General features: G+C 37.1%; 1 protein-coding gene across 1 annotated transcript in view; it reads left to right on the forward strand.

Annotated features, from left to right (window-relative positions):
- The window catches only part of CIR1 (corepressor interacting with RBPJ, CIR1), a 40,259-nt gene extending 13,812 nt beyond the window's left edge, over positions 1–26,447 (forward strand). Inside the window, exons 7-10 of the mRNA XM_070045956.1 lie at positions 2,303–2,420; positions 22,770–22,876; positions 23,936–24,021; positions 25,231–26,447. Of these exons, the coding sequence (XP_069902057.1) occupies positions 2,303–2,420; positions 22,770–22,876; positions 23,936–24,021; positions 25,231–25,903 (984 nt within the window). The 3' untranslated portion in view covers positions 25,904–26,447. The remainder of the gene's footprint in view (positions 1–2,302; positions 2,421–22,769; positions 22,877–23,935; positions 24,022–25,230) is intronic.

Consider the following 26,447-nt stretch of genomic DNA (forward strand, 5'->3'; position numbering starts at 1 on the left):
GTCTGTTATACAGAGTGAAGTAAGTCAAAGAGAAAGACAAATACCGTATGCTAACACATGTATATGGAATCTAAAAAAAAAAAAAAATGTCACGAAGAACCTAGGGGTAAGACGGGAATAAACACGCAGACCTACTAGAGAATGGACTTGAGGATACGGGGAGGGGGAAGGGTAAGCTGGGACAAAGTGAGAGAGTGGTGTGGACATATATACACTACCAAACGTAAAATAGATAGCTCGTAGGAAGCAGCCACATAGCACAGGGAGATCAGCTCGGTGGTTTGTGATCACCTAGAGGGCTGAGATAGGGAGGGTGGGAGGGAGGGAGACGCCAGAGGGAAGAGATATGGGGACATATGTATATGTATAACTGATTCACTTTGTTATAAAGCGGAAAGTAACACACCATTGTAAAGCAATTATACTGCAATAAAGATGTTTAAAAAAGAAAAAAAAAACCACTTCCTAACACCATACACAAAAATAAGCTCAAAATGGATTAAAGACCTAAATGTAAGGCTAGACACTATAAAGCTCATAGAGGAAAACATAGAACACTATGACATAAATCACAGCAAGATCCTTTTTGACCCACCTTCTAGAGAAATGGAAATAAAAACAAAAATAAACAAATGGGACCTAATGAAACAAACTTTTGCACAGCAAAGGAAACCGTAAACAAGATGAAAAGACAACCCTCAGAGTGGGAGAAAATATTTGCAAATGAAGCAACTGACAAAGGATTAATCTCCAAAATATACAAGCAGCTCATGCAGCTCAATATCAAAAAAAACCAACAACCCAATCCAAAAATGGGCAGAAGACCTAAATAGACATTTCTCCAAAGAAGACATATAGATGGCCAAGAAGCCCATGAAAAGCTGCTCAACATCAGTAATTATTAGAGAAATGCAAATCAAAACTACAATGAGGTATCACCTCACACCAGTTAGAATGGGCATCATCAGAAAACCTACAAACAGTAAATGCTGGAGAGGGTGTGGAGAAAAGGGAACCCTCTTGCACTGTTGGTGGGAATGTAAATTGATAACAGTCACTGTGAAGAACAGTGTGGAGGTTCCTTAAAAAACTAAAATTAGAACTACCATATGACCCAGCAATCCCATTACTGGGCATATACCCTGAGAAAACCATAATTTAAAAAGAGCCATGTGCCACAGTGTTCATGGTGGCACTATTTACAATAGCCAGGACATGGAAGCAACCTAAGTGTCCATCGACAGATGAATGGATAAAGAAGATGCGGCACATATATACAATGGAATATTACTCAGCCATAAAAAGAAACGAAATTGAGTTATTTGTAGTGAGGCGGATGGACCTAGAGTATGTCATACAGAGTGAAGTAAGGCGGAAAGAGAAAAACAGATACCGTATGCTAACACGTATATATGGAATCTAAAAAAAAAAAATGGTTCTGGTGAATCTGAGGCAGGACTGGAGTAAAGACGCAGACGTAGAGAATTGACTTGAGGACATGGGGAGGAGGAAGGGTAAACTGGGACGAAGTGAGAGAGTGGCATGGACATATATACACTACCAAATGTAAAATAGATAGCTAGTGGGAAGCAGCTACATAGCACAGGGATGTCAGCTCAGTGCTTTGTGATCACCTAGAGGGGTGGGATAGGGAGGGTGGGAGGGAGATGCAAGAGGGAGGGCATATGGGGATATATGTATACATATTGCTGATTCACTTTGTTATACAGCAGAAACTAACACAACATTGTAAAGCAATTATACTCCAGTAAAGATGTTAAAAAAAAAAGAATCCACCTTCCAATGCAGGGGACAGGGGTTCGATCCCTGGTTGGGGAACTAAGATCCCACATGCTGCTGGGCAAGTAAGCCCGTGCACTCTAGAGCCCGCGTGCCACAACTAGAGAGCCCACACGCCGCAACTGCTGAGCCCGTACGCCACAACTGGAGAGAAGCCAGCGTGCTGCAAAGAAGGGCCTGCACACCGCAATGAAAGATCCTGCATGCCGCAAGGGAGATCCTATGTGCTGCAACTAAAACATGATGCAGCCAAATAAGTAAATAAATAAATATTTTTAGAAAAAAGAAATAGGAGTCAGCTTAGCTTTTAGGCATAATTTATGATAAAAGATTTTAGTGTTTGAATTACATTACCAAATATAGTTGTAGAGTCTCTTTCCCTGGAGATCTTTTAAAAACAAGACTAATTTAACTTAAACTCTGCTAAGGAGTGGGGAGTTGAACATGGGTTAGATTATTAGTATTTTAGTAACCAAAATAATTAACGTTTACTATTTCTCAGGTTCGAAATGTGAGGTGCATTAAATGTCACAAATGGGGTCATGTCAATACAGATCGAGAATGTCCGTTGTTTGGTCTTTCTGGAATTAATGCAAGTTCAGTTCCCACTGATGGCTCAGGTAGGCACCAGACATAATTTATTTGTTTGTTTTAGAATTTATAAGAGGGCAAACAAGGGAAGCTAAAATAACTTTTTTTTTTTTTGTCTCTCTGGGTATTGGTTTGATTTGGTTTGGTTTGGTTTTGGGGGGTTAGGTTATATTCCCAAAATGTGGTGGTCAACAGGAAACTCTGATCATATGTTTTGAATTTGAAATGCTGTATATTAGAATTTAATTTTTTTAGCCAAGGGCCCTGTGAAATTGATTTGAAAAGTAACAGATGTGTTAAACATAGTTTATCAGGTTGGTAACCTAAAAATAGAAGGATGAAATGGCTATTTCTCACATTCATGTCCTTCCGAGTTGTAGAACTGGGCTGGACAAAAGCCTCAACAATTGTATTTTTTGTTTCTGAGATAAAATCAAAATTGAGTTTTAAAAGATGTTAGATATATTAAAATTAATTTCTACTTGAAAGTTATTTACCTTCCTGCATGTTATTGTCTACTTAAGAAAAATTGGTCTAATTTGGTTTGGATCATTTGGGTTCTTTTTATAAAAAGATACTAAAACTGAGAACTTTTAAGTTACATTTATCAGTGCCTTGTTAGTATGTTGTTGAGACAGCCACACTAATCCAACAGTAACTCATAGTGAATCATAATAGCAATAACCTGCTTAACCCTGTAACCTTAAGTCATTTCACCTTTATGAGTTTCAGTTCTTCATTTTAAAATAAGGATGATAATATAACTTGAGATTTTCAGAATTTTTTAAGCAGCTATAGAACCTTTTTTTAATTTTTTAAAATAAATCCTACACGTAATCCCAGTGTATAGAACATATGAAGGCAGAGCTGCTGCATTGAAGCAAACGTTCTGGGCGTGAAGCCCCAACCTCTCAGCTAATCTAGGCCTGTGATGCACCTCTTTAGGCTCCCTGAGGCTTCCACTGCCACTTCTGAGCCCAGGGTTCACCCTCAATCAGCATATGACCTTCAGCCCTCTTCTATAGCTAGACATTGGGCTTCTTCCAGCAAGCCAGATGCAGGCTGTAGGATTCAAGATGCCAGTTCTCATATTAGGAGTTTAGGAATTTGATCCATTATCAGGTTTGACACTGTCTCATTAATGGTGTTACGAGTGTCAGGATGGCTAGAGGAAGTACAGACACAATATTGCAACTGATTTTTTAAAAATCCTTATTGCTCTTTAAAAAAGTTTAAAAACCAACATCTTAGGTAAAGGGAAAACTGCTCAGTAGTGAGAAAATAGCCATACAGACCTTGGTCTGGCAATCTCTGACAAAAGAACATCCTGTTGATGCCTAAGTGCAGGTACTCTTAAAACCCACATACTATGCTCCCTCTCCCGTGCCCTCACTCAGCTGACGAAAGATGGGAGAGAAGCTCCCAAAGAAATAAAGCCCCAAAGAAAATGAGGGCAAAGTAGGATGAAGAACCCACTGGCGCAAATATCTCTGACCAGTTATTTTGGTAGTCACAGGGATCTGTTGTTATGTTTGAAAGGTATATTCTGTTTGCTGGAAGGGGTTGCATCTTTCTTCATTCTTTCTCCATCCTTGTGGTGTTCTTCCAGCTACATGACCCCTGTGTTGGCTAGGGGCAGGCAGTGGCAGTTGCCGTCTTTGTTCCTCAGCCTTGTCTTACTTTGATTCTGCTTGGAGAGAATGAGTAGGATAGACTCCAGGATACTAGGAGACTAGGATGTAGACTATACATAGACTAGGATAGCCCTTTATTTAGTAACTAACAGACCTGCTTTCTCTTGAATCTGTATTAGAAAGTCTACTAACAGCAACAAAAAGAACGAGCGCTAAAGGTTTAAAAGAAAAACACATACAGTGTTGGAGCAAGTATGATAAAATGAACATTTTAATCCACTATTGATAAATTGGAGCAGTCTTTCTGAAGAGTTATTTGATGATATGTATCAAAAGCCTTAAGAACATGCATATCGTTTTACTGGAAATTCAACGTTCAGGAATTTATAGTAAGAAAGTGATAAGGTAGATGCTCAAAGGTTAATAGTAGTAAAGATTAGAAATAACCCTAAATGTCTGTCAATAAGGTGTTGGTAAAATAAACTCACTCATTTATTCAACAATACGTATGGAGTGCTTACTCTGTGCCAGCCATTTTTCTAGGCTCTCGGAACACAGTAGCAAGACAGAAGAGGTTCTTACTTTCATTCTATTGGGAATGACATAAAATAAACTAATAAATAAGAAAGTACTAGGTATTTATAAATTCTGTGATTAAAATTACATTGGACACTGTGATAAGAACTAAATGGGGAATAACTAGATGAGGTGGTCAGGAAGGGCCCCTCTGAGGAAGTGATGTTAGGCTGAGACCTAGAAGACAGAAAAATGCAACCATGCAGGATCTGGGAGAAGAGCATTTGGTATCTCAGGCAAAAGGAACAAGCTCCCACACAGAAGGAACTGTAAGTTCGGACTCTGGAGGTGTGGAGGTACGTAGATGCCTGATTTGGAACCCCTGCTCTCTACTTAGTAGCCATGTGACTTTAAGCAAGCTGCCTAACTGCTCTGTGCCTCAGTTTGCGGTGTCTGTAAAATAGGTATTATACTAGTACCTACCTCATAAGGTTGTTAAGAGAACTAAATGAGTTAATACACGTGTAGTGCTTAGAATAGCACCGGGCACATACACTTTATTGATGTATTTTTTTACATATATAAGTTTATTTTATTTATTTATTTTTGGCTGCATTGGGTCTTCGTTGCTGCGCACGGGCTTTCTCTAGTTGTGGCAAGCGGGGGCTACTCTTTGTTGCAGTGTGCAGGCTTCTCATTGCAGTGGCTTCTCTTGGTGCAGAGCACGGGCTCTAGGTGCGTGGGCTTCAGTAGTTGTGGCTCGCGGGCTCTAGAGCACAGGCTCAGTAGTTGTGGCTCATGGGCTTAGTTGCTCTATGGCATGTGGGATCTTCCTGGACCAGGGACTGAACCTGTGTCCCCTGCATTGGCAGGCGGATTCTTAGCCACTGTGCCACCAGGGAAGCCCTATTGGTGTATTTTTAAAAAATTAATTATGGGGACTTCCTTGGCGGTCCAGTGGTTAAGACTCCATGCTTCCACTGCAGGGTGCACAGGTTTAATCCCTGGTTAGGGAACTAAGATCCTGCATGATGCTCAGCGTGGCCAAAAAATTTTTTCTAATTTTTAAAATAAATTAATTACGGAATTCATTGGAATACCAATATAGCCAAAATGGAATACCATATAGCCATTAGATATAGATATATGAATCAAGCTATTGATCTATATTGACAAGCTATTGACACATGAGGGTATACCAGGATATATCAAGTAAAGAAAAAAAAATTAAGAAGCAGTATTTTAAATCTCTTAAATCCTGTGTCTTACTTTTCTAAGAATACCTCAAAGCACTGAACTCTATGATAAGATTATGGTAAAAATAGATCAGTAACTTTCACCATCTGTGATACCACATAAGATGATGAAAGTTACTGATCTATTTCTGATGCACTGTCAGCGTTGAGAACCATCAGCTTCAGCTGTATGTAAGAACAACAGAAGATTTGGGAAACAGGACCTTGTTTTTTTGTTTAAATTATGTTTTACTAATATTACACAGTCATAAATTTATCCTACAGAAATAATCATCGATACGTCCCAAGATTTTTGTCGTAAAGCATTGTGTATAATAGTAAGACAGGTAGAGAACCTAAATATCTAATAAAAGGATGTAAGTGAATAATTATGGGATATTGCCACAGGGGAATACTATACTATGCAGCCATTAAAAATGACAGGAAGATTTCTTAATGAATGGATGTTGTTTACAACATTTGGTCAAATAAACATTATAAAACAAGGTAATTACATGGATTCCATTCATGTTTCTCTTTATATGTTTAGGTAGACATATAGAGAGATACTTTTAGAAAAATAAAAATGCCTGGAAGGAGATACACTAAAATATTAACAGTGGTTATACATTTATAGTTTTTAAAGGAATATTAGAGGAATTAAAACTTATACATAGAAATGAATTATTTTAAATGGTTTTGCTCACTTAATCCCTTTTAAAGTTTGACCTGAATTTAGCGATACCACTTAACTAACATTATTAGAAACTCCTAAAGGTTTCTCAAAACCAAATCAAAAATACTCTACTGTATCAAATAGGAAAGCAAATAATGATGTTATATTCAAAATTTGAATGCAATGAATAATAAACTGGCCAATTTCCTAATCCACTTGCTGATTCAAGCTAAAAACTTTTCATTTAAAAAAATCACCTATTGAATAATGTCTCACCAGTGAATAGAGATTATTTTTGCAATAAGGCAATTTCAGTGGATACGGTTATCGTGGGATAATCACACCCCTGGGGTACAGCCTTGTGCCTGTAATCTCCCAGGAGTGTAATTATTTCATGATAACTGCACCCCCTGCTGTTACATTATTTCTATTATGAAATTCTTAGTTTAGTACATAAAGTAACTTACTTTGATCACTGGAAACTGCAAGGTGCTGTTAGAACATTCCAGCTGTGAGGTTTACAGAGACCAGCTATAAGATTTACTTCTCCTTTACAAAGTTAAATTAGGCAATCAAAATGCTTCTTTTGGCTAAGCTGGTTTAGAATATCTTTTCTACTGATAAGATCATCTTAACTTTATAAGTTTTTGTCCACTCTAGATATATCAAAATTATATATAAAACTTATAAGCTTCAGTGGTGACTGAATTTTTATAAAATATTTTTATATTATAACATAACTAAATGCCTGACCCACCAGCCTTTTGTTTATACTCTGTAGCCCTTACTCTTCGTTGTTGTTGTTGTTGTTGATGTTCTCTATTGTATTTTATTCTCTATTTCATAAATTTTCACCCCAATATCTATTATTCCTTTCTTTCTTTTTGCTTTGGTTTTAGTTTGCTTCTTAAGGTTAAGATTAGGTTATTGTTTTTTGTTTTTGTTTTTTTGAAATAAATTTATTCATTTATCCTTGGCTGCGTTGGGTCCTCACCGCTGTGCATGGGCCTTCTCCAGTTGCGGTGAGTGGGGGCTACTCTTTGTTGTGGTGCGCAGGCTTCTCATTGTGGTGGCCTCTTCCACTGCGAAGCATGGGCTCTAGGCGCGTGGGCTTCAGTAGTTGCAGCACACGGGCTCTAGTTGTGGCTCGCAGGTTCCAGGGCGCAGGCTCAGCAGTTGTGGCGCACAGGCTTAGCTGCTCCGTGGCATGTGGGATCTTCCCAGACCAGGGCTCGAACCCGTGTCCCCTGCATTGGCAGGCAGATTCTCAACCGCTGCACCACCAGGGAAGCCCAGCCCTTACTCTTATCATTGCCTCTTACCTTCTGTTACTTACTCATGTTTTTAATGTATATTGAAATTAAACATCATTTTTTAAATCCACAGTGGGGGTTTTCAACAAGGCAAGTGGGTGTTTTTGTTTTGTTTTGTTTTGTTTGGCTTTTGGAGATTTAATGGTCACAGATATCTGTATGTCTACTACTTAATCTTTTTGTTTGTTTTGTTTCAGTCTTATTTGTGTTTTTTCTTAAAAGACTTTTTTTTAAGAGCAGTTTTAGGTTCATAGCAAAATTGAGAGAAAAGCACAGAGAGTTCCCATATACCACCTGCCTCCACAAATACATAGCCTCCCCCATTATCAGCATCCCCCATCAGAGTGGTACATTTGTTATAGTTGATGAACCTACATTGACACATCATTATCACCCAAAGTCCACAGTTTACCTTAGGGCTCACCCTTGGTGTTGTACATTCCATGGGTTTGGACAAATGTATAATGGCATGTATCCACCATTATAGTATCATACAGAGTAGTTTCACTGCCCTAAAAAATCATCTGTGCTTGGAGTATCCATCCCCCGCTCCCCTCTAACCCCTAACAACCACTGATCTTTTTACTGTCTCCATAGTTTCACCTTTTCCTGAAGGTTGGAATCTATAGTATGTGGCCTTTTCAGATTGGCTTCTTTCACTTAGTAATATGCATTTAAGGTTCCTCCATGTCTCTTCATGGCTTGATAGTGTATTTGTTTTTAGTGCTGAATAATAGCACATTGTCTGGACGTACCAGTTTATTGATCCATTCACCTGCTGAAGGACATCTTGGTTGCTTCCATGTTTTGGCAGTTACGAATAAAGCTGCTATAAACATCTATGTGCAGGTTTTTGGAATGTGATTGCTGGATCATGTGGTAAGAGTATATTTAGTTTTATAAGAAACTGCCAAACTGATCCAAGGTAGTTGCACCATTTTACATTCCCACCAACAATGAATGAGAGTTCCTGTAGCTCCACAGCCTCACCAGCATTTGGCATTGTCCGTGTTAGGAATTTTGGTCATTCTAGTAGGTATGTAGTGGTATCTCATTGTTCTATTTTTCATTTCCCTGATGACATGTTATGCAGCACATCTATTCATAAGCTTATTTGCCATCTGTATATCTTCTTGGAGAGGTATCTGTTAGGCCTTTGGCCCATTTTTTTAAACTGGGTTATTTGCTTTCTTATTGTTGAGTTTTAAGAATTCTTTATATATTTGTGGTATCAGTCCTTTATCAGATATGTCTTCTGCAGATATTTTCTCCAAGTCTGTGGCTTGTCTTTTCATTTCCTTGAGCAAGTGTTTTTAATAGCTTTATTGAGTTATAATTTACATACAATACAGTTCATCCATTTGAAGTATACAATTCAATGGCTTTGAATTTGTATATTCACAGAGTTGTACATCCATTACCACAGTCAATTTTAGAACATTTTCATTTCCTCAAAATGAAACGCCACGCCTCTCAGTTCTTATCCCCAGTCTCCAGTCTCCCCCAGTCCTAGGCAATGAAAATTTCACACTTTAACACAAAATTTCCTTGCCTCTCCCTACCCCAAACACGTAGCTTCAGTGTCCTCTCTCCACGGGTCTGGACATGTCATCTTCCTTACCTATTGACGTACACCAATATGCACAGAGTATTGTTAATGAGGGAAACTCATCCAGGCTGTCCAGAGTTTTTATTAGGGTTTAATTACATGGGCATGATTCATTGAATAATTGGCCATGTGGTTGAACTCAATCTCTCGTCCCTTTCCCTTCCCCCAGAGGTCAGGCTGATATGTGGCTCAAAGCTCCAACTCTTGAATCACATGGTTAGCCTTTCTGGTGTGGCCAGCCCCATCCTGAGTCATCTCCTTGGCAAAACCTATCTAGGGGCTCACCATGAATAACAAAGACACTCCTATCACTCAAGAAAACTGATATCTAGAGGCTCCCTTCCACGAATTGGGGACAGAGTTCTTTATTGTACAACAGTTGTATTTTCATTTTCATTTAGTTCAAAATATTAAGTTTCTCTTGAGACTTCTTCTATCTGAGTGTTATTTAGGAGTGTGTTTATTTAATCTCCAAATATTTGGGGATTTTCTGGCTATCATTCTGTTATTCGTTTCTAGTTTAATTCCATTTTGGTCTGAGAGCATTCTTTGTATGATTTCTATTCTTTTAGTATTAAGGTATATGCTAAGGTTATGGCTCAGCATGTGGTCTTGGTGACTGTTCCATATGACAGGGGTCCCCAACCCCTGGGCCGTGGACCAGTACCGGTCCGCAGCCTGTTAGGAACTGGGCCACACGGCAGGAGGTGAGTGGTAGGTGAGCAAGCGAAGCTTCATCTGCCGCTCCCCATTGCTCCCCATCACTCGCATTACTGCCTGAACCATACCATCCCACCCCCCACCCCCCATCCGTGTTAAAATTGTTTTCCATGAAACTGGTCCCTGGTGCCAGAAAGGTTGGGGACTGCTGCCATATGAGCTTAAGTATGTGTATTCTGCTGTTGTTAGCTGAAGTACTCAATAAATAACAACTAGATCAGGTTGATAGATGGTGCTGTTCAACTATATCCTGCTGATTTTCTGCCTGCTGGATCTGTCCATTTCTGAGAGAGGAGCACTGAAGTCTCCAACTGTAGTTGGAGATTTGTCTATTTCTAAAAACACTTACGTTAGTTTTGGCCTCACATATTTTAATGCTCTGTTGTTAGGTGCATATACATTTGGGATTGTTATGTCTTGGAGAATAAGCCCCTTTTTCATTATGTAATTGTCTTTCTTTATCCTTGATAAATTTCCTTGGTCTGAAATCTGCTTTATCTGAAAACAATGTAATACTCCAGCTTTATTTTATTAGTGTTAGCATGGTATATCTTTCTCCATATCTTTCCTTTAATCTCTCTCTCTGTGTCTTTATATTTAACTTGGGTTTGTGTAGACAACACAGAGTCAGATCTTTTTCTATCTATTATTGACATAATTGGATTAAAATCTGCCATATTTATAATTGTTTTCTATTTGTTGTCCTTGTTCTTTGTTTTTTTTTGCGGTATGCGGGCCTCTCACTGCCGCAGCCTCTCCCGCCACAGAGCACAGGCTCCGGACACGCAGGCCCAGCAGCCACGGCTCACAAGCCCGGCTGCTCCATGGCATGTGGGATCTTCCCGGACTGGGGCACGAACCCGTGTCCCCCGCATCGGCAGGCGGACTCTCAACCACTGCGCCACCAGGGAAGCCCCCTTGTTCTTTGTTTTTGTCTTCCACTCTCTGCTTTCTCTGGTTTTAATTGAGTATTTTATGTGATTCCATTTTCTCTCCTCTCTTAGCATATCAATTATGCTTAATTTTTAAAAAATGTTAGTTGTTGCCCTAGAATTTGCAGTGTACATTTACAGCTAATCTAAGTCCACTTACAAATAACACTGTACCACTTCATGAGTAGTGCCAGTACCTTATAACAGAGTAAACCAATATCTGTTATATAACACAGTTCCTTTCTCCTGTCTCTTATAACATTACTGTCATACATTTCATTTATCCATAAGTTATAATGCATCCAGTTTATTCTTGCTGTTATTATTTTGAATAGTATCTTTTATTTCTTCTCAAATGCTCTTTCTTTATGTAGATCTAAGTTTCTGATCTATGTCATTTCCTTCTTTCTGAATAACTTCTTTTTAATATTTCTTGAAAGGCAGGTCTACTAGTAACATGTTCCTCAATTTTTGTTTGCCTGAGAAAGTATTTCTTCTTCACTTTTGAAGGATAATTTTACTGGATACTGGATAATTTCTATGTTCGTAGGTTTTTCCTTTCAACCTTTAAATATTTCACTCCACTCTCCTCTTGCTTGCATGGTTTCTTAAGAGAAGTCTCATGATTCTTATCCTTGTTCCTCTCTTGGTAAGGTTTTTTTCCCCCTCTGACATCTTTCAAGATTTTCTCTTCATCTTTGATTTTCTCCAGTTTGAATATCATATACCCAGGTACAGATTTTTGGTATTTATCCTGCTCCATGTTCTCTGAGCTTCCTGGATTTGTGGTTTGGTGTCTATCATTAGTCTTGAGAAATCTCAGCCATTATTATTTCAAATATTTTTTTCTGTTCTTTTCTGTCTTCTCTCTTTCCCTTCTGGTATTCCTGTTGTACATATGTTACACCTTTTGTAATTGTCCTACAGTTTTTGGATATTCTGGGTTCCCTTTTTTTTTTTTTAATTTTCTGTTCAGTTTGAGAAGTTTCTATTGACCTATCTTAAAGCTTACTGATTCTTTCCTCAGTTATGCCTAGTCTACTGATGACCTCATCAAAAGCATTCTTCATTTCTATTAGTGTTTTTTATTTCTGTCATTTCCATTAGATTCTTTCTCAGAGTTTCCATTTCTCTGCTTACAGTACCTATCTGTTTTGCATGTTGTCCACTTTTTCCATTAGAGCCCTTAGCATATGAATCTTAGTTATTTTAGATTCCCAGTCTGATAATTCCAGAATCTTCATTATAGCTGAGCTTGATTCTGATGCTTGCTTTGCTTTCCCGACTGTGGTTTTTGCCTCTTATCATACTTGTAATTTTTTGTTGAAAGCCAGACATGGTGTATCAGGTAGACAGAACTGAGATAAATAGGCCTTTAGTGTGAGGTTTTATGTTTATCTGGCTAGGAGTTAGGTTGTATTTACTCTTTGCTATAGCTGTAGATTTTAGAGGATAAATATCCTCTGGTGTCATTGTTTTGGTCTCCTCTGTTATCTTTGGGTTTCCCTACAGACTCTGTTAATAGAGGCTGAGCCTGGCTTCAGTTGTAATCTTATGTTATTTTACAGGAGCCCTACTGTTGTAGTGGTAAGATATGAGGGGAGGGGAAGCATTCTATAATCCTGTGACTAGGTTTCAGTTTTTTAGTGAGCTTCTGCCCCTGGGCTGTAACCTTCACATGTGTTTCTCAGCTTTTTTTCCCCCACTTCTCAGCTTTTTTTCTTCACCCACATAGGTTAGGCTCTGGTGAAATAGCTTCCTTTGAGGGTAAGCATTTGTTCAGGACAACAAAATGCTCTGGGCGTATTTCAAGATGATTACTTTTCCCTTCCCACTGTTGGAAGTACAAGGGCATTGTTATTTGATGTTCACAGTGAGAACCTAGTGGGGCTTCTGGAAGTAAAACTCACAGAAGTGTTGGGGCCCCTTTAAGGTTGAGCCCCCAGGAGTTTTCATCTCTCAAGCTAGTCCTTGCTCAGTCTCCAAGAATAGTCAGTTATCCTTTAAGTATTTCTACCAATTGCTGGCTCTGTTGGTTTCTGGTCTCGGTAAACTGAGTCTCTGTATCACCTGTCTCTCCCATTTGGGGGCAGTGATTTGCTCTGTGATCTCAATTCTCCGATAGATCTATAAGATTTATTGATGTTCACTTTTTTCAGCTTTTTTCTTGTTGTGAGAATGGGAGGAATTTCAGGCTCTTCATGTATTGGACTGAAGCCTAAAAGTTGTAAAAGCAAAAGTGAAGAAACATTGATTCGAAATTTGTTAACATAAGATTCATATTGTACTAATTATTTGACTTTTGTTTTTTTAGGTTTAAGTTGCTATATATTTAAAGTTACTTTGCCATTTTTTAAAATGATCTTTTAAATTTATTTATTTATTTATTTATTTTTGGTTGCGTCGGGTCTTTGTTGCTGTGCGTGGACTTTCTCTAGTTGTGGCGAGCAGGGGCTACTCTTTGTTGCAGTATGCGAGCTTCTCATTGTGGTGGCTTCTCGTTGCAGATCACGGGCTCTAGGCGCACAGGCTTCAGTAGTTGTGGCACATGGGCTCAGTAGTTGTGGCTCACGGCCTCTAGAGCACGGGCTCAGTAGTTGTGGTGCATGGGCTTAGTTGCTCTGTGGCATGTGGGATCTTCCCAGACCAGGGCACAAACTTGTGTCCCCTGCATTGGCAGGAGGATTCTTAACCACTGTGCCACCAGGGAAGTCCCTGCCATTTTTTTTGGGGGGGGCAGTACACAGGCCTCTCACTGTTGTGGCCTCTCCCATTTCAGAGCACAGGCTCCGGCCACGCAGGCTCAGCGGCCATGGCTCACGGGCCCAGCCGCTCCGCGGCATGTGGGATCTTCCTGGACCGGGGCACAAACCCATGTCCCCTGCATCGGCAGGCGGACTCTCAACCACTGCGCCACCAGGGAAGCCCCCTGCCATTTTTTTAAACTTAATTTTAAGAATATTTGGAACTGACTCTATATGATAATATGGTAAATTTCACGTTTTTAATCAAAGTAAATTTTAAATGCAAAATGGTATCACTGCATATTCTTGACATATACAAAATTTCTTTTTCTTTATAACGCTTAAGTATGAGATCCAGCCATACCACTGACAGCTAAAATGATGATTGGTACTTAATGTTTCAGGTTTCTCTAACCAGTCTTGTGTACGCCAAAGGTTTTAGTGCATTTAAACAATATGAAAATTAATAATAGCTTAAATTGAGGAAAGTATTATTTTATACTTGTTGCAAACATTTGTTTACATATCAGTGCTCTTTTCCTTGCCTTATTTCCCCTAAGTCTTGATTTAATTTTTGTCGAAGAATATTACACTAAGCTGTAGTACTAATAGCAGTTTCCTGCAGTAGTACTCCCACATGCTGCTCCTCCATCTTTCCATCAACCTATCATGTTGGAGGAATTTTTGTTGCTTGAGAATATGTTTGGGAAATTTAACAAAATAATTGTCTGATCATAAGCTTGTACTAGAAGGACACCTAGGAGCATGCTGGAGCATGCTGGAGGGACTTTGTTTAGAAAGAAAGATGATAAACTCAGTTGCCCTTCTGGCACATCCCGCCCTTATCTGTTACGGAGTTCTTTTATGTAACTCCTTGAAGAAGTTGAATCCTCCCAGGATAGCTACTGAGATAGCCCTACATCTGATGGCAGAATTTTTTTTAAATCCTTCAACATAATTCTACTACAGAAAAAGTATTTGTGTTACCAGAATCCCTTTAAAGCTAAACTCTTCAAATAGGTGGATATTAAAACTAATAAAGGATCGACCTCAAAATAAAAAGGAAAGTTAGGCAGGCACCACTTCTCCTCTCCTTTAATATGTAGTTGTGTGGTTTTTTGTTATTGAGATGTATGAACTCTTTGTATATTTTGAAAATTAAGCCCTTGTCAGTAGTTACTCAGCCATAAAAAATAATGAAATAATGCCATTTGCAGCAACATAGATGGACCTAGAGATTGTCATACTGAGTGAAGTAAGTCAGAGAAAGAGAAATGTCATATGATATCGCTTATACACAGAAACTAAAAAGAAATGATACAAATGAACTTATTTACAAAACAGAAACAGACTTACAGACTTAGAGAACAAACATATGGTTACCAGGGAGGAAGGGAGAGAACAAACATATGGTTACCAGGGAGGAAGGGTGGAGGGAAGGGATAGTTAGGGAGTTTGGGATTGACATGTACACACTGCTGTATTTAAAACGCATAACCAACCAGGACCTACTGTTATAGCACAGGGAACTCTGCTTACTGTTATGTGGCAACCTGGATGGGAGGGGAGTTTGGGGGGGAAGGGATACATGTATGTGTATGGCTGAGTCGCTCTGTGGTGTACCTGAAACTATCACAGCATTGTTAATCGGCTATACTCCAATATAAAATAAAAAGTTTTAGGGACTTCCCCGGTGGTGCAGTGGATAAAAATCCGCTTGCCAGTGCAGGGGACGTGGGTTTGAGCCCTGGTCCAGGAAGATCCCACATGCCGCAGAGCAACTAAGCCCGTGCACCACAACTACTGAGCCTGCGCTCTAGAGCCCGCGTGCTGCAACTACTGAAGCCCGCGTGCGTAGAGCCTGTGCTCTGCAACAAGAGACGCCACCGCAGTGAGAGGCCCACTCGCTGCAACCAGAGAAAGCCCGCGCACAGCAACGAAGACCCAATGCAGCCAAAAATAAAAATTAAATTTAAAAAAATATAAAATAAGAAGTTTAAAAAAAATTTGATAAGTCGGGAACATACATGTTTTTAAATGCATGAGAAAACTAATTATCTAAAAAGAAATATTGACCTATTAAAGAGATTATTCAGTAAAACTTGTCAATTCATAGTGTTTCAAAGGTCAAATTGATGTTCTTGATTAGTACTTTAAATTTTGGCTATTTTAAGTGACTACAGATGTTTACTCATTTTGAACTATTTATAAGCACTATTACAATTCAGTGATTAAATGTGTTGTTAGAGTGGCTATGCCTTGAAATTCCATTGACATTAACAAATTAATTGCAATCCTGTTCTGTCAGTAAATGGCTCTGCTCTGTGTTAAAGGCATATGTGGGGCTAGTGGAGGCTACACCTCCCCTAATCTCAAAGGGGTATTATGATTCTCAGATCCCAATCATAACTCTCTTTTACATGACTCTTCCTGTTAATATCATTCCATCTACTCAAGGTCTGCCAACTTCAGGTAAAGGAAATTAACTACTGATTACCTGGGTAAAGGAGAATGAATGAAATGTAGTCTACCTAGTAAATATTAATTCTACCCAAATCAAACTTAAGTTAACATGAACCTTCGTCATGTTCCACTCATTTATAATGCCATATTTTTTACCTTCCTCTAAATCCTATGAGTTTGAAAGTCAAACTCAGTTTCTAGTTCTTTCCTAGAAAGTATTGCTTTTCTGAAATATGTAATGTATCTTATTTATCTTTGTATTCCCAATGCTTTCCACAATGCACATGCTTACTAAATAATAGTTTAGTGAGTGGCTGAAGAGTTAGGCTTTGCTAACTATACTAAACATCACTGTTTATCATCTTATTCTCTGAATATATCTTATAACACTAATTTACAATTTATATTTTTCCTATTCTTTTATATTAACTAATTTTCCCAAAAAAGATTATAAGCTTGAAGGCAAAAACCAAGTTCTCCATTCTTTATTTTCAAGTACCTAGTGAGATAAAATAATAAGCCCTCAATAATACATACTGATTTGTAAAATCACTTTCTATGTTATATACTAGGGAAGAATAAGTTGAAATTCCCTATGCAGGGCTCTCTCCATAGTTTGAGAGAGATCTAGTATAGAAATGTAGTGAGAGTCTATAGTAACTCAGTCATTCAGTAATTACTGTTGACTGATTTAATTTATTTTTAAGTAAAATGCACTGGTCTTAAGTGTAGATTGAGTTTGACAAATGTATGCACCCATGTAACCAATGTTTCTGACAAATACAGAGCATAGAGCATTGCTGTCACCCTGGTAAATACCCTTCTATCCCCTTCCAGTTGGCATCCTCCACCTACAACTACTACTCTCATTTCTAATCCCATATATTACTTTTACCTGTTCATGAAGTTCATATAAATGGAATCATACAGTATGTGTTCTTCTGTGTCTGACTTCTTTGACTCAACATACTGTTTTTGAGGTTCATGGATGCACAACTTTTCAAGAGCGTTCATATTCTCATAACTTCTTTAGAACATAGTGCTGACTTCTAATACTTCATGTTCATCACAACACAGATGATTTTTCTTAGTCCTCTAGGACTATGAATTCACTTTATTATCTTTATTCACTTTAGTATTTAGTGATAGTTGTATCATCAGTAAAATACCTGCATGTAAATTAAGTTGAAAATATAAGTGTGAAGACATAATCAGATATACCTCAAATATCTTTAACATTATTGATTCTGTAAGGCAAGGTTGTTTTTTATAAAGTGTTTTTCACTAGCATACAGTAAGGGCAGTTTCATCTTTCCCTGCCTTTGTGTATTTTCCAGACACAAAAAATGAAATGTTTAATTTTTCTTTTACATTGTATGTCTTAATAGAGATCAAATTAGCTTTCTCCAGTATGAACTCAGGATAAGGGCAATAAGAAACCTTATTGTTTCCAGCCTCCACTAAGATGAACTGGCAACGTGTCAGGAAAATTCTCAGTATGGAGCAGTTTTATTACAATTCAGTACAATTGGTTCTTGCATAACCTTTAGAAAATCATACATAAAACATTCTCATCTATATAAATAAAAATCACCCACACACTTTATTAATAGCTTTGTTCACTTTTTCCCTGGGACTTGTGCTGCATGCTGTGCCCCCCTTTTCAGTCTTTTTTTAAGGTAACTTTCTATAAGCTTTCTTTAAAGCAAAAAGGTTAGGTAATGTTAGGATTCAAATACAAATGTAAGATAACTGTGATAATTCTCCCTCTTGATCGTGTACTATTACTAGTGTTTCTAAGTGTCCGTTTTACATTTAGTGACAGGGAGTGGCTTTTTCACAATATATAGTCAGTTTAACTGTAAGAAAGAAGGAAGAAATAAATGTCATACTTTTCATGGAAATAAGAATCATAATTCATTTGTGATGTGTTTGGGGGTTTATTTTCAAACCCACGCATTTTTAAGGTTGTATCACTGTTACTGTGACTACAATAAATGCATGATGAAAGCAAGAACATACCAGGTTGAAGTCTCAGCCTTTTTTCCTTAGTCTAGTTCATTAGCAAAAATGTGTTTCTTTTCAGGTCTCATTTTCCTGAATCCAAACTTTAGAAAACTTTCCATTATTCCCCTAAAGTATGTGTTATAAAATACCAAAATAATGTAATAATAAGCCTCTAGATCTAACTGCTCATTTACAGTAAATACAAGCGCCAGAAGAACATATTAAATGACATCACTACCCAGAATGGGGGAGATTCTACAGTACAAATGACCCAGTTTCTTCAACAAATGAATAGCAATAAGGGGGGAGTGGAGGAAAAGTGGCTACCTTTTTTTAGATTAAAAGAGATTTAAGATATGTGTCATTTGTACCTCAAAAGTAGAGAGGGAGAGAGAGACTTAAGAGATACATAAACCGAATGCAATGTGTGGAACTTGTTTGGATCCTAATGTGAACAAGCCAACTGTAAAAAAAATTTTTTTTGAGATAATTGGGGAAATCTGAATGTTGACTGGATTTTATAACTGTCAGTATTAATAAGTGTAACAAAGGTGTTAGGGCTTTATTTTTAAGAAATAGCCCGTATTAGTGATTTATATACCAAAGTGATGTCTGAAACTTTATTTAAAATACTCTATCAAAAAAGAAACAAAAAACCCTTGAGGTAATAAATAAAACAAGGATGGCAAAACATTGATAATTGTTGAAGCTGTGTAATGAATATATAGAACTCTTTATTCTCCCTAGGTTTGAGATTTTTTCATTGTATCAAGTTAAAATACACACACAGAATGAGAAGGAAAATAATTAATCACCACTGTCATCACAAACAAAATGATATTCGCTCTAGGAATAGAATTTTAGTCTCAGGAAGCAGTAGCATCCTATAAATTAAATTAGTGTATTAAATTTGGGGGAAGGAGGGGAAAGTATTTCTAATACAGCCATACTTAACCTGTAACTCAGTGTCCTTTTTCCCACTGAATACCATAAAACTGTAGAAGGTAATGCTTCATTTGAAAGGAACAGTGAACTTTGGAAGGAAGATAGCTCTGTCCTTGGGAAGAGCAGATGGGCCCAGGCTAACAGTGAGACACAGGAATATCTCTTCCTTCAGCATTAGTCTCCCTCCTGTGCCATTTGTGGGATTCACGTGGGACTGCTGTCCTCTAATTGGGAAGTCGGCGACAGGGCCTTTCTCACGGCCAGCACTTTTGACTCCTATATTATTCTCTGATAAAATACCTATCTTACTACAGAACATTTTTCACCTTCTATTGCTTCGTTCTATAAAAATGAATGCTCTTAATGAATAGATTAAACCCTTTACAAACATAATTTTGTACAACATAATTTGCCTTCTGAGAATTTATTTTTTCTGTGACATTGACTTCATGTTGTTTTCCTAGTAGAAAATAGTCTGGGTCTAATCAGGGCATAGAACTGAATACCATAGTCACAGTTAGTATTTTGGTGCTTACCCACATCACAGCAAAGAAAGTTTGCAAAATTAATGAATGTTGAAAAACAGTTTCTTCAGTGGACCAACTTTTCTAAGTTGGAACACTGGTTTTCAAGCTGTGGAGGCTTAACCCAGCCTGACTGAAGTGATCTAGAAAGGAGCCTTCACAAATCTACATTTTAAAACAAATGCCCTTTTTCTGAGTTCTCTAGAATCATTCTGCCATAGCAAATTTAAGAGCAAACCAAACCTTCCTGAACCCCAGCTCCATCTGTAATTTAAATTATAAAGGCATCCAAAAAAAGTAGTCATTTTGCATTTGAACATATTGTAAAATCTGTCTTCAACATACCTATATAATCTATTGATATTATATCAATTAAATTTTGAGTTCTCAGAGAGCTGGAGTCATTTCTGTCAGGTTAACTCTACATAGCCACTACCACAGTAACATGAAAGTATAAAGATACCTTGCTGAATATATCTTAATTAAACCTGACTTGTCATATCTTTCTAGAAGTTTTGATGATAGAAGGAGAAAGTTTAAGTACAAAAAGAAGTGAATAAGACTGGATTTTGAAAAATGTTACTATTAAGAGCATTTTTTGTGAAAAATATATAATAATCACAAAAGTTTTATAGCTACTGACAAAAATAATAGTTACTATTTGTTAGGTACTTCACTAAACATTGTTTAGCGTCTTACAGTGTGGAAGTATACGCTAAGCATATGTACTACAAAATTTCAGTTGAGATTTTGGAGAAATATAAATGATGGAAGAGTAATGTTTGTTTTATAGTCTGAATAATCTCTGTCAGCCTGGGGAAAGAGAGATCATTTTCTTGAAGTAGTTGGAAGTACTGTAATGAAAAATTTTAAAGTATGTTTTCTAAAGCATTTTATTAAAATTACCCATCTTTTGATGAAAACTGATGAAATCAGTACCCTTTCATCATAATGGCCAAGCTCTTTAGCCCTTTACTGGAGTGGTTTTTATCCTAATTCTTAGCATGTTTGCTTTCTGAATTCATTGAACATCTAAAAAAGTTGTTGACAAGGAAATGTAGTTTTGGCACTTCAGGAAAGACATTTTCTACTTTATAAAATTAGGTTCCTACATGTGAAGTTTGAGAAGCCACCAAAGTGAAACACTCTATAATTAATTTAAAGCTATTGATTATATTAGCACTTCAATGCCATTTAGAGGCACTCCGTACTAATATTTAAAGTTCAATTTTTGGGACTTCCCTGGTGGCGCAGTGGTTAAGAATCCGCTTGCCAGTTCAGGGGACACAGGTTTGATCCCTGGTCCAGGAAGATCCCATATGCCGTGGAGTGACTAAGCCCGTGTGCCACAACTACTGAGCCTGCGCTCTAGAGCCTGCGAGCCACAACTACTGAGTCCGTGTGCCACAACTACTGAAGCCCGCACGCCTAGAGCCCACTGCAATGAGAAGCCCGTGCACCACAACGAAGAGTAGCCTCCGCTTGCCACAACTAGAGAAAGCCCGCGTGCGGCAAAAATATTTTTGCAGCCAAAAATAAATAAAATAAATGAATTTATAAAATTCAGTTTTTTACTTAACATATTATTATCAGTATTATCAACCAAATTGAATTTTTCTAGAAGTCATTAAAGTAATCCACAGGAAATTAAATTAATTGTATAAAAGAAAAAACAAACCAAAAATCCGGTGTTGTTTTAAAATGAAATATTAATATCAATGAAATAAAGATGGTGCGTTATGATGTTTTTGTTTTGTTTTCAATTAAATAAGGCTTTTTCCTGCAGTAAATTAAAGCATCACATTATTAATACTTCCCATACACCAGTAATAGGCAGTTTTTTCTAATTATCTCCCTAATACCTATAACCAACTTTCAATTGTTTTTGGTAATATGAGTAGAATGGTAAAGCCCAGAGTCCAATAAAAGTTATTAACCTACACCTGAACTTGTCTGACTAAACTTTTTACCAAAGATGCTATTGGCAAGAGAACAGATTTGAATTATATTGCCTATTGCCTTTTGTTTCTTTATGGTAACATGTAAGTGAGCATGCAAAGTAAGTAGTAAAAGACCAATAAATCAGGGAAAAGGTAAAGAAATTAGATGACGTATTTAATCAACAAACTAGAGTATCAGTTTCTGAATATTTCTCTATCCCCCACCCTCCCTTATGAGTTCCTTGTTGGCAGGAACTGTCGTATTCTTACCTGTATTCCAGATACATTGCCCAGTACAGTTCTTTTAAGCCAGTGTAATGATTTAGGCCAGAAACTAAAAAGCTTCCATGAAATGTTGTCATTATTTGCTACTTGCAGGGAAAACAAAATGAAACTGGAATATACAAAAGAAGGAGGAAAGACTCTTTCCTATCTTATGTAAACATAATAATGTTTGAGGGAAGGGTGCAGATGTTTAAAATTTTTTATTTTTAATTATATCTATGTTTAGTCCATATTATTTGTCTTTAGAGCATATTATGTGACCAAAAACAAGCTCACTTTTCAAAAAGTTTGGGGATTTTGTAAAAGTGGAAACAACAGCTTGTAGAAAATATAACACATACACACCTATAGCTAGCCTAAAATTGCTTGTCACCAACCCCAAACTAATGACTAGAAGTTTCAAACTCTGAAAATGTATATATGCAAGATTAACTAAAGTACTTGATTGTTACTGATAGCATATGTGTAAGTATCTCTTTTCAAATTGAATTCTTACTGAGAGAATAACTATTAAAAGTTTAATTGCAGTCTTTTATCATTTTGCTTTGATTTTATACTAAAAACTGCCAAGCAGATAACACTTAAGTGTATCTTTTTCAATATGACAAAGTTACATAAGAGAATCCCCTAGCACGTAAGAAAAATGCAATTATTTTCTATTCTGAATCTCCAGACTGCTGTTTTAGAAAATCATATCTGATTATTTGCTCAGCAGAAGATTATTGAGTTGATTTAGCTGTGATTTTACTTAACAAAGCTTCAGCTGCATTCCTACTGTGGAGTCCGAAAAAGGTAGAGTTATAAATGATACATTCAAACTGATTTTTGTGAACAGGACCATCGATGCACCCCTCAGAGCTAATAGCGGAGATGAGAAATAGTGGGTTTGCATTGAAACGAAACGTACTGGGGAGAAACTTGACCGCAAATGATCCATCACAGGTAATGATCTTTTTATCAGTAGGCTGAAAATGTCTATAAATCTAAATGTGATTGCTTGTGAATTGCTACTTAATGTTTTCCAATATGTATATATCCATAGGAAGGCAAGATAGAGCAAAGAAAATGCCTAAAACGTATTTTGATTTTGCTTATTATTTTAACCTAAATGAGCAATGTTTTTAAACCTATATTTTAATAAACGAACCTGCTCCTCTGGGTTTATATGGATAAAATATCTAACTGATCTGGTGATACGGTTGTTACTTTTTCCTTCCTGCTAACTTACCCATGAAGTGACATTAAACAGAACCAATGGGAAGAAGTGTATAAAAGTAAACCCCTAAAAAATATGGAAAATATTTTAAACAGTTACTTGATTAAAGTGTACATAGATCCAGAAAATGGTTGAGTTTAAAGGGTTAAATGCAGATGTTCTAATACAAACCATTTATTTCATTTAATGAGGAAACTGGAGCCCTCAGAAGTTAAGTGATTTCCCTGAGATCATGTGGCTTTTTAGAGACAGAGTTGAGACTAAAACCCAGACTCCCACTGGCATAAACTTGTACTGCTCTGAAAGAGTCACATTCCTTCTCAAACATTGCTAGGGATTGTACGTATAATGTATATATCATGTATTTGTACTGTTTAATATACTTGATAATGTACTGTTGAACTTGTAAAGGCGAAAATTGTGGATGTTTTGACCTTCTCCTAAAGTTCATGATCTTCCTGGTTTTTATGTTCCATTAAATTAAAAAGAAAATTGAGAGAGTAGAAGCCATGCTATAAACATTTTGTCTTTGCTTCTCTGTCGTCCTCTCCTGATAAAGGTTGTTAATGGTGGCAAAGCAGTCATCTTAACCTCTTAGGGCATTATGATCCTCCTTGGCAGGTAGACTACAAAAATTTTTTAATTCCACTTTCCAATCCAAAATGTCATACTCATTTACAGTATGTCCCTAATATAAAATTTCTTATTTGTAAATGTTTCCTTTCCTGTCTGATAACTAACTTGTCTTATAATCTAGCAAATTAATGATGTCTTTGTTGACTTAGGAATACGTTGCAAGTGAGGGTGAAGAAGATCCAGAAGTCGAATTTTTAAAGTCACTAACAACCAAACAAAAACAGAAACTTCTCAGGTGATTAAAAAGTGTCTGTTTAATGAATTCAGCTACATTTTTTCTTATGTTTCATCTTAGTGTCATATTCAACTCTGATCCTAAGTTTAAGGTACTTAAACCATGTATCACATTCATTTATTGATTTATTCTTCAGCTATAGTAGTACAATTTTATCTTTCTTTCAGTAATATGAAAATGAATGTAAGATTATATACTCAGTTTATACCGCAAAGTCACTGCACTTTTCAGAACATTTAATTTGGAAATAGATTTATTTGTAGGTTTTAGTTTTCATAGATTTGTATATATCTTTGCAGACGGTTTGTTCTTAGAAAATTGCGGGCCATGTATTACTCTTCTTACATTTTGTACAATTTTATGAGGAATGCCAAAAAATGCGTAAATTTAAAGTCAGTGTGAATCGTGTTAAACAGACTACCTCTGGATTAAAGAATCCAAGAAATGTCTGCTGAGTCCAACAGAGGGAGCTCATGATGTTTCAATATGTGGAGTTTTGAGAATGGCTGGACAGAATCCAGTGAAGACATTTTTATTTCAGAGTAACTCAAACATATCATATAAACAAGTTACTCTTCTGAGAATGTGAAATACTCTTTAGAAATTCAGAATGCCATAATAGAATTGTCCTAATTATTTATTTATAAGTCTAAACAATTGTTGAAAACTAATATGTGATTATTTTATTTTATGTAACTAAAATAGAATATTAAAAAAATGTAAAATGTATTATACTTATTCAGACTTTCTGGAGAAAATGCCCTTGAAATTTGATAGTGTAATGTTATTGGGTATTTCCATATTTAAAATAGTACATAAAATTAATGTTTCATCTGATTAGAGCTTTATATTTCAGTTTGCAGTTGGTTCAGCTAATGTTACAAACTTTATGCCAGGATGACCATTTATTTAGGGTACTATATAATTACAAATTCTGATTCAGTAAGAATTTTTTTAATAGTTATTACTATTGAGGAAAGTATACTGAGACAGTTAATGCATTTTTTAATTTAAACTTATAGTATATGTGACTTGAATAATTTACAGGGAAGAAAATGATTTGTCATTTAATAAAAGTAAAGAATGTATTTGTATTTGAATACCACTTTTAATAGCTTCTAAGAAACTATATTGTCTATTCAAAATTTTATATTTGTCGGTGAAAGGACTGTTTTTACATAGCCTGTCACTGTTTTTTCCCAATAACAGGAAATTGGATCGACTTGAGAAGAAAAAAAAGAAAAAGAGAAAAGATAGAAAAAAGAAAAAGCTTCAGAAGAGCAGAAGTAAACACAAAAAACATAAAAACAAATCCTCCTCCTCTTCCTCTTCCTCCTCTGGTGGCACTTCAGAAAGCAGCAGTGAGAGTGACAACAAAGAAAAAAAAATACAGAAGAAGAAAAGAAAGAAAAACAAGCGTTCAGGGAATTACAACAGTGGTTCTGAAGAGACGGACAAGTCTAAGAAGAGAAAACTTGATGAAGAACGTTCTAGCAGTCACAGTAACAAGGAAAAGCCTAGGTTTTTAAAAAAAGAGAGTTCTGGGGAGAAGAGCAAATGGAGGCATTCTGATTCTGACAGAAAGCCCAGAAGCCATAACCAGAGTCCAGAGGAGAGAGGATCTGGAAGAAATGAGAGAGGCAGCAGGAGCCAGAGCAGGGATGAGAGGAGTAGGAGAAGCCGAAGCAGAAGTCATGGTGGTTACAAGCCAGGAGAAATAAGAAGACGGCCACGGCCAAGTCCCAGTGAAGAGTGGGACAGAAGAAATGACACCAGAAGCCATGGCACAGATAGATACAGAGGAGGGAAAATGCACAGAGCATTATCAGGAGACAGGCACACTAGAGTGATGCAAACAAGAGAATGGAGAAGTAGAGAATAGAGACTTGTATGTGACAATTACCTGGAAATAAAAATATCTCCACTTTCTTCTTGAATACCTTTAGCAAGGGCTAAATTATGTACTATTGTCTTTCTAATAAAACTCTATTTTAATTTTTCATCTCTGTAAACTGTTATATCAGGTACAAAACTACATGAATCCCATAAGAATGAACTTGGCAAATATTTGTAAGTGATCTATTTTGGGGCTGTAAAAATATTTTCTGTTGGGCTTCCCTGGTGGTGCAGTGGTTGGGAGTCCGCCTGCCGATGCAGGGGACACGGGTTCGTGCCCCGGTCTGGGAGGATCCCACGTGCCGTGGAGCGGCTGGGCCCGTGAGCCGTGGCCGCTGGGCCTGCGCGTCCGGAGCCTGTGCTCCGCAACGGGAGAGGCCGCAGCAGTGAGAGGCCCGCATACCGCAAAAAAAAAAAAAAATTCTGTTCATTAATGTTTCTTGTGCCCTATACTAAAACAAAAACCCCATGTAACTGCGTGACATTTTCTTTGTTCTGAAACATCATTAAAAGAATGACAGTACATTGAA

Source organism: Globicephala melas, chromosome 7, assembly GCF_963455315.2.
Source record: "Globicephala melas chromosome 7, mGloMel1.2, whole genome shotgun sequence".
Lineage (NCBI taxonomy): Eukaryota > Metazoa > Chordata > Mammalia > Artiodactyla > Delphinidae > Globicephala > Globicephala melas.